Source organism: Morchella sextelata (genome assembly GCF_020137385.1).
Source record: "Morchella sextelata strain SCLS chromosome Unknown scls_28, whole genome shotgun sequence".
NCBI lineage: Eukaryota > Fungi > Ascomycota > Pezizomycetes > Pezizales > Morchellaceae > Morchella > Morchella sextelata.
In genome coordinates this window covers 484,900-494,299 of record NW_025408643.1, presented here as the reverse complement: position 1 = coordinate 494,299, position 9,400 = coordinate 484,900, and the positions used below count along the sequence as shown (strand labels likewise).

The 9,400-nt window shown below is 48.7% G+C and overlaps 1 protein-coding gene across 1 annotated transcript; it reads right to left on the bottom strand.

The window, feature by feature from the left end:
* Positions 1-2,129: 2,129 nt before the first annotated feature.
* Positions 2,130-2,399, bottom strand: H6S33_008815 (uncharacterized protein; the record flags this gene model as incomplete). The annotated part of the gene is made up of 1 exon (XM_044840157.1): positions 2,130-2,399. The coding sequence occupies one exon, from the start codon at positions 2,397-2,399 to the stop codon at positions 2,130-2,132; it is 270 nt and encodes an 89-aa protein (XP_044687671.1).
* Between the last annotated feature and the right edge of the window lie 7,001 nt (positions 2,400-9,400).

Here is a 9,400-nt window from a genome sequence, read left to right as displayed (position 1 = left end):
GAAAGGCGGGAGCTGAAGACGCTGACCAAGTGGTTCGATTCTCGTGGTTTACGACCTCTATACAACCCTTTCTGGAATCTCCCCTTCGTCCAAGCCTACGACCTCCAGAAGCCAGACATGCTGTACGTGGTATACTTGGGAATCATGAAACATCTTATGGAGTGGCTGGAAGACTTCCTGAAGGAACATGGTCGTTTGGATGAATTCAACGCTATATGGACGCGCATGCCATCCTTACCCTGGATTTACCCCACCGACGAAGCCTTATCAAGCGGTCAGTGAATGGCAAGGGAAGGAGATGCGTAATTTTCAGAAAATAATCTTACCAGCCCTGGCGTCTGCCCTCAGGAATCCGTCATCTGCCCAGGCAGAGCCATTCAAGAAAGCCTTTCAATGCGTCCGGGCATTGGTCGACTGGGCACTAGTCGCCCAGCATCGTTTTCATAATGAGCTGACGATAGACATGTTGGATAGTTACCTAAAGGCTTTCCATAGGACGAAGGATATCTTCAGGAAATATCGCACGACTAGAGAGACTGACAGACTTGTGGCGGAACGACGGAGGGAATTGTGCGGGGAATACGACGTCAAGTTAGCAGGCCTAAACGACTCTTTAGGCCAAAGACGAAGGGTTATCGCAGACCAAAGGCTAAATCTCCAGGCGGAAACCGACGAGATCTTGTGAGCAGAATCCTACTTCAACTTCCCCAAGATACACCTCATGGGCCATTTTACAGAGCACATTCGTCAATACGGCAATATTCCGGACTATTCGACAGAGTCTTGCGAGTCAGCCCACAGGGATCAGATCAAAATACCGTATCGTCGGAGCAATCGCGTTGATCCCGCAATGCAGATACTTCGGACGTTTAACCGTGATTATACGTTTTCCATTTGCGAATTAAATCTTCTACAAATTGCCCGGGACGGTGTTTCGACCACTGAGCTTGTCGGCAATCTCGACGTCTTAGAGCCACGTCTGAGGAGGAGGATGCAAGCTGCAAAACGGGATCTTAGAGACCTTTAGGACGACTCAGCGTTTCAAGCGTAGGATATCGCGCCATTGGTCTATTTACCAAGCGACACCAGGGTGGAGAAGAGGTGGGTCAAATGCCCGGTCAAATTAACAAATATCGGTAGTGTAGATATCACAGGTGCTACAAAGAGACTGGGGTATTACATCCTGCGGTATTTCAGGAGGGAGCTATGTCTTGTATACGAAGATATGCCCGAAGACATCGATAGCTGGCGGGTAAACACATTCAAACAGCTCAACGTACCCGTCCTTTTGCACGGCGAGGGCGACGAGAGAACAATTCACACACTTCGTACGACGGGAACGTCAGGTTATAGACGGGGAAACGCGCGCAACGACTGGGTCTGGTTTCGTCAAAAGCCGGCTGACCTGGACGCTTTGCAGGGTTTATGCCCAGCAAGGCTGCTGGCGGTCTTTAAGCTCAGGGACCCAAGACGAAGGAGGGCCAAACTTCTGGCTGCGATACAACCATTGAAGCCGGACTTCAATGGAAACCCCAACGTCGACCACGGGCTAATAAGGGTATCACGCTGCTCAAGCTCTCCTGACGATATATGGGTAGTAAACATAAAAAGCATTTTGGACGCCGCTCATTTGGTGCCTGAGACGACGTCATCTATGAACAATAGATGGTTTATCAATAGTACGATCGATCTATCGATATACGGATCAATTTACTGAAGTAAGACGGGATGTTGGACTGAGTTTTTTATAATGATACTGACGACATGAACACCAGACAAGAGACTTTAGACAGGTGGACTTCTGACGATAGGTTTTGGGCAGGGGGGATTATGACGAACGGGGAAGACAAAGGGGAATTAGGCGGGAGTCGTTAGACATGTTAAACAGTGGATATTCGACGCACTAGATTGTATTGTACATATTAGGTTGAAGTTATTAGACGGGCCCGGGGGTCATTAGAGTTTGTATTTTAGATGAAGTGATTATTCGACTTGGATTTTGGACAGAATTATGTCCGAGTCAAATGACGAGGATTTCCCAATTGAGCCATCTTCGTCTTTTGACGGGTAGTGAAGACGGGGATATTTGGCATAAGACGAGCCTAGGATAGATTGATTCAAAAGACGAGCTAATGAGGTCGCACGACCGGTTTCGTAATTGGAGCTCTAAATGGACAACGTTTTGTGGTCGAATGACGAGCGGCCAAAAATAGCGGGACATACGACGAGATCTCAGAGCCAAAAGACGAGGTTTTGGGGGCAAAAGACGAATTTGGGCATCTGGGTGCCGGAATTCGTCTTGGGGAAACCCATTTTTTACTGATGTTGACCTCATACTGCCGCTTGAATTCTTCTATGTTGTTGGATGGGACCCATGTAGGGGGGTCAGAGGTGGACATATCGTACGGTCCGGATGACGACGCAATGTAATCTCAAGGGGACGAGTAGCGAGAATTCCGCAGGGTACCAAGGGGGTAGTAGAGGTCGGTATGGGAGCCCGTAATAGGGGTCCCGAGAGATTCTAGCATTGGTGCGGGTCAATTGGACAAAGGAAGCAGCGGCATGTTGGTTTTCATGGATCGATTAGTTAGTACACTGGGTTACTAGGAGTTGGATTAGTCAGAAAGGTTCTATTAGGTTCTATCGGGTTCTGCGGGTCGTAAGTGTATGAGTCACTTTGGATTTGTCATCGCTTGGATTTCCTTGGGTATATTAGCCGGTTTCGTTCTCGTTTCTTGTTCTCTTTCCTTTCTTTCTTTTACTACGCAACGTCTTCTGTACCTACGGTGTCTATTACTTTACAATATTATTTCTCTCTTCTTTACTCAGGAAGACCATCGTTCACTGCCCCCTTGTCCCGTTGACCCTTACCGACGCTAGAGTCCCTCAGGACTCCTATTGCAAGTTCCCACACCGACCTCCACTACCCCTTTCGTACCCTGCGGAATACTCGCTACTCGCCCTCTTGAGAGTGGTCTTCTTGAGTAAAGAAGAGAAAGTAATATTTTATCGTAACAGACAGCGTAGGTACAGAAGACGTTGCGTAAAGAAGGAAACAAGAGAAAAAGAACAAGAAACGAGGGCGAATCCTCCTAATATACCCAAGGAAATCCTCGTCATGACAAATCCAAAGTGACTCATACGCTTACAATCAACAGAACCCGATAGAACCCAACAGAACCTTTCTGACTAATCCAACTCCTCGTAACCCAGTGTATTCACTAATCGATCCATGAAATCTACTAGGGCGGTTGGGTGATAAGGGAGAGGCTCCCACTGCTGGCTGCACAATAGGGATGACTCTCCTAGTGGATCGGACCGGGAATGCTGCAAAGAGACCATTTCTTTGCTGCATTGGTCTGGTGGCTGCAGTAGAATCAGACCTGGAGTGAGGATTTGGGCCTGGAGTTCCTGCTCTGCCTACTACCAGCATTCCTTCACCATGAGCTCACTTTATTTTGGCAACAAAGTCTGGTGGAGTGGCTGGATTTGCCCACTCAATCTCCATAGCATCGTCGTCCAGTTCATCCCTTTCCGCATACCTCCGGAGTTCTTTCTGGACAGAGTTGACCTCCGTCCCCATATACTCGAGTGCTTCTCTCATGAGGGCATTCTGTGCTTCCTGGTGCTCTTGAAAAATGAGGGGAGCCCGACTGCTCCGGGTCAACTGATTCTGCAGGCTATCCTGGAAGTAGGTCTGGAGCTGTTTAAAGAACCGTTGAAGGGAAAACTCGTTTGTGTCTTGCTAGGCAAGCTCACAATCGGGGATGTAGGTCTGTAGAGTGGTTCTGAGCTTCTTGACAAGCTGTGTCTGCCCACTTGCATCGAGCTGGAGGAGCACCGACTGCCATTCTTTCATGGATCGACTGGTTAATACATTGGGTTACGAGGAGTTGGATTAGTCAGAACGGTTTTATTTGGTTCTATCGGGTTCTGTGGGTTGTAAGCATGTGAGTCACTTTGGATTTGTCATCGCTAGGATTTCCTTGGGTATATTAAGGAGGTTTTGTCTCCGTTTCTTGTTCTTCTTCTTTTCTTTCTTTTACTACGCAACGTCTTCTGTATCTACGCTGTCTATCACTATACAATATTATCTTCCTCTTCTCTACTCGAGAAGACCACCGCTTTGCTTCCCCCCTGTCTCGTTGACCCTTACCGACGCTAGAGTCCCTTAGGACCCCTATTGCGAGTCCCCACATCGGCCTCTACTATCCTCTTTGTACCCTGCGGAATACTCGCCACTCGCCTCCTTGAGACATTCAATCTGAAGGGGCATATCCGGAGCTGGGAGGGCGGACATTTTGTATAGAGGAAGAATAATCTGAAGGTGATTTGAGCCTTAAAGATTATCTGTAACGGGAGTCTCTATTCTATCCTATTCTATTTTTCTAAGAAAAGACCCCCGTTACAGTGAGGAACTTCGGTGTTTCTTATGTTTTCGGGACGATTTGTGTCTCTGGATTTTTCGGTGGGTTTTTTCGTTATCGTCTTCGTCTATGTCACGCAAGTGCTTCTTATTGGAAAGTTGATTTGTGTTCCTGGAGCTACAGAGAGTACTCTGAGTCATGCTTAGAATTTGATAATGACAATGTATCACTGTGGTGAGTATGGTTCTGAAATTAATCGCATTAGGAGAGAGAAATACCATCTTATTTATAAAGATTGGAAAGATTGAATCGCTTGAATACAGAGGAACTTGAAGGATGAGATTTCAACATGTAATGTTGAAAGCAATGGAGAACTTGAAATAATAGGTAGAGAAGAACTTGAAGGTGGTTAGAAACTTCTCACGAACTTGGGGGGGGTGACGGGTGGTCTTATACTGAGTACGATCCGATTTTTTCTTGAGCTTATCACGCTTCTGAGAGCACTCAAGGGTGCTCTTAATCAATGTTTGTTTCAATATATAATGTTGCTCCAAATGCTCCAGGCACTCTCGGGGATGCTCGGACGGTACCAATGGTGATGGTGATAACATTCTGGTGTTGGTGCTCTGTCCTCTAGTAAGCTGATTCGGAGAGAATGTATTCTTTGAGTTCGTAGTCGATATTAGTGTTGAATTTGGCGCTGAGAATATTTTCTCGATCTCAATAGACTCCGCGAGTGCTCATGGAGAGAGTGCAGATGCTCAGAGCGATAGAATCTAGCGTAACTGGCCACCTAATTGGGGTGGTGGGTGTTTCTTCGTGTTCGTGTTTGTATTTGTATTGAGTTGATGTATGACATCAAACTCATACTGAAAGTCAGCTTTGCCAATGGGGTGCAGGTGATAGCCTCATTGGCTGGCAAATCAAATCATTCGAGCACTCTGCAGCAGAAAACAAATCTTCAGAGCACTTGGGAGTGTTTTTGTAGCATAGTGAGAATTTAATGAAATCGTCTTGCCCTTTTTGCAGGAAGCAATATAGCTCCTCCACGAACTGCGATAAACATCTTCAAACTACACATCAATTTGAAGCAGATAAATGGCTGGGAAACCAGTTTTTACTCCTGGAGCGTGATCAAGCGATACCCAATGACACTCACGATACCCCGGAAGGCATTCACGGTTACTATTCAGATGCCCATAATGACTCGAATAGTTCGGAGAGCAACAGTATCAATTATCATTACCAAGATACCGATGATAATTCAGATCTGGAATCCGAATCATATTTTATGATGGAAGAGGCAGATGGAGATGGAAATAGGCATGAGGCAGTGACAACGATTTACGACGGTACTGAAGAGCATCTCAACCGCTCAGAGGACTACAACGAAGGCTCACAAAACCTTCTCCAATACCCATAGAACCTATTCAACTCAGCATACGAGTTTAGAATGGCACGTTATTTCGTACTTTCGAAGGCCTCGCAATGAAATATCGACAGTTACTTTCTACACGCTCCGTCAAGCAGTTGTGAATGCTCCTACAGGACTGTGCGAGGTTTTATAAAGAGATTAGAAGAAATGAATGACATATTGGGAAAGGCGAGCTGGCATCATTCGGAGGTGGATATTGAGGGGGCGAAAATCCCTTACTATTACTGGGATCTAATGGTAATTGTTCGATATCTTCTACGCCAACAGGTTCTTCGGGAGTCATTGGTGTACGTGCCAGAGGTAGAGAATAAGGAATCTGGCGAAAGAATGTACGGGGAAATGCATACGGAAGATTGGTGGTGGGAGACGCAGGACCGGTAAGCCTCACAAGTGCTCTATAAGCAGTCGCTAATACTTTCAGGACAGAATACCTTACCGGAGGGGTCGACTGTGGTACCTGTAATGGAGCCATTTCAACTGTCTGGTGTATGAGTACACACAGGGCCCGGTTACGTGCTGAGAGTTATTGTTAGAAGCCAGTTGCACGGTGATATGCAAGTACCGGCAGTGTGGTTAGCTACCAGCTGTTAGAGTAACTACATTCCGAGCGCTAGGAAGGGGATCTATTCATGGGAGTAATGACTGACGAGTCTATGCCTCGCCAGTGACTAGAAGACCGGCCAGAGTGAAGCACTGATTGCCCGGTGATCCTTTGTGTCCTCTGAGCATTGTATGTCCCCCGAAGGGGCAGGGACTATGCTAGGGAAGTCTACAATAAGCGAAAGCTCTACAGCAATGATTAAGCTTACATCTGAGTGGCTGCTCATTCATGCAGGCCCTCGGTTGTGTGGCAACCAAGGCTGCAGGTGTTACAAAGGCTTTGACTAAGGGTGGTGCCTTGGGTATCGGAAACACCTGCTGACGCTTAGAGAAAAGCGGGGTAGCGGTGGTATTGTTTCCGGCACCGAGGAAAGGCCTCACCGGAATTCAGTAAGGAGTTAGGAGCAGAGAATAGAGGCCTTCGGAGAATAAGTACTCAGGTTCATTCTCGCCCTTCAGTCCTGTTCTCTCCAGTCTTCATCAGAAAGAAAACCAAGTTCTTACCGGTAGCAGAGCCCTTAAAGATTATTGAGTTCTAGTGATAGTATCTTTGAATAATCTGCAACCTGATTGTCTATCTTGAACGGCCGTCTCTATTCTATCCGATTCTATTTCTCTTAGAAAGGACCCCCGTTACAGATAATCTTTAAGGCTCAAGTCACCTTCAGATTATTCTTCCTCTATACAAAATGTCCGCCCTCCCAGCTCCGGATATGCCCCTTCAGATTGAATGGCAGCCGGTGCCCCTCCAGCTTGATGCCACCGGGCAGACACAGCTTGTCAAGAAGCCCAGGACCGCTCTACAGACCTACATACCCGGTTGTGAGCCTGCTTGGCAGGATACCGACGAGGTTTCCCTTCAACAGTTCTTCACAGAGCTCCAGACCTATCTCCAGCACAGCCTGCATAATCAGTTGACCCGGGGCAGTGAAGCACTACTCATTGTACAAGAGCGCCAGGCAGCACAGAATGCTCTTATGGCAGAAGCTCTCGAGTACATGAAGATGGAGGTCAACTCTGTTCAGGAAGAACTCCGGAGGTATGCGGAAAGAGATGAACTGGATGCTGATGCCATGGAGATCGAGTGGACAAATCCGGCCACCCCACTAGACTTTGTTGCCAAAATACAGTGAGCCCTCGATGAAGGAAGGCTGGTGGTGGGTAGACCAGGAACTCTGGCACCAAATCCTCACTCCAGGTCCTCTTCTAGGGCAGCCACCAGAACAATGCAGCGAAAGACCAGTCCCTTCGCAGCATTTCCAGTCCGATCCTCTAGGAGAGTTATCCCTATTGTGCAGCCAGCAGTGGGAGCATCTCCCTTACCTCCCAGCCGCTTTAGTGGAGCACTCCCATTCCTTGGAGGAGCCGACCGATCCTTTGACTATGAAGGAGAGCTTTTCCCAGGTGCAGGCCGAGGACCTCCTAGTCCACTAGCTAGGAACCCGGGAAGGTTCACCATGTCTGGGGCCACTCAAGCAGCACCAACCTCACCATTGGCCAGCAACCCGGCACCAGTAGCACCTGTGGCCCCTCCTGCTACGGCCGCCGCTCCCCCTCCTGCTAATGCACAGGGTGGAAGCGGTGGAAATTAGAACCCTCCACCTCCCGCGGCCCGCGCTCCCGCTCTTGGAGATCCAGATGGTTCTGACAGTTCAGACTCGGAACCAGAAGGTGGTGACAGAAAAGGCTGGCGGAGATACCTTAAGAAGAAGTTGGAGAAGCAACAAAGGTGTTATGAACTATACCGTTATATTAAAGGTATGAGTCATTAGGAAGTCTGGAAGGTTCTGTGGGATTAGTAATCGGTTGTTATTTTCTTGCTATAAAGAGTTGTTGGTGTTTTCTCTTGTCTTTCCTTCTCTTTCCTTACGCAACATCTTGTATTCTACTTTGGGTTATTACTTTGGGGGATTTACTTCGCTTCAATACATTACTTTACCCTCCGTTCACTTTACGTCTGCTGTCCCTCATGCCGGGTGCCTTCACTGTCATGATCTTCGCCGCCTTCCTACTCCTCGCCTCGTTCTTCTCGGTTAACCTGCCGACCGCCGTTATCTCCGTCCTCGTACGGACCATTACCTCTGTCATAGTACCGACCTCTGTCCCTGCCTTCGGGTATACCACTATACCATCCCTCGCCTTCGTGCGAGGCCGGACCCTTCCCTCTGGGAACTAACCATGTCCCTCGACCCCTCAGCTTCTACCTCGCCCATGGTTCTTTACACTATGTTGCGTCGGTTAGGGTCGACTGACATCCACCAACTCGCCTCGCTGATGCGGCCGTCGATACCCTCGCTCTCTGCGGAGACCACAGACACCATCCTAATGTTCACGAACGCCGCACTCCTCCTTCTAGCCTGGACTACAGCCTACTTTCTCAGTAGACTCTACATGCAGGCCATGAAGGAACCACTCGCCGACCACATCCCACCACTAAAGCCACCCCGGCGTACTCGCCGCCTACAATGCCGCCTTCGCCGACGTTCCATCCCTTGGGGACAGCCGACAGGGAATGACCCGGGCTGGTGCTTTTTGAGACTAGCCCCCTTACCCTTCCGGCCGTACCTCACCGGATTAGGACCTTACCCATCACCGGTTAAAGTCTTGAACACCCTCCACCAGCTAGGAGCCCCACTACTCCCCGCGCTCGTCACCCTCCACTGGGGCACAGCCAATGTCGAGGACGGCCCCGGTCCCCATATGGCCCTGCGACTACTACGGTCAAGACGGATAGGTGCCAAACTTAAGATAGGGCAACTCCACCACCCCGGTGACTGTGAACCATTCGAGATACCGATACTGCTGTTTAGGGACAAGGACAATCTCCACGCCCTAGTCGACACAGGAGCCACCGGGTATGGATTTATCGATGCCTCGTTTGCCCACTCCCGCGGCTATATCACCGAGCAGCTTCCCACGCCTAGGCAGTTACAGGTAATCGACGGCCGACCTATCGCTTCCGGAGATATCACTCATTCCTGTAAGCTCCGCCTCGAAA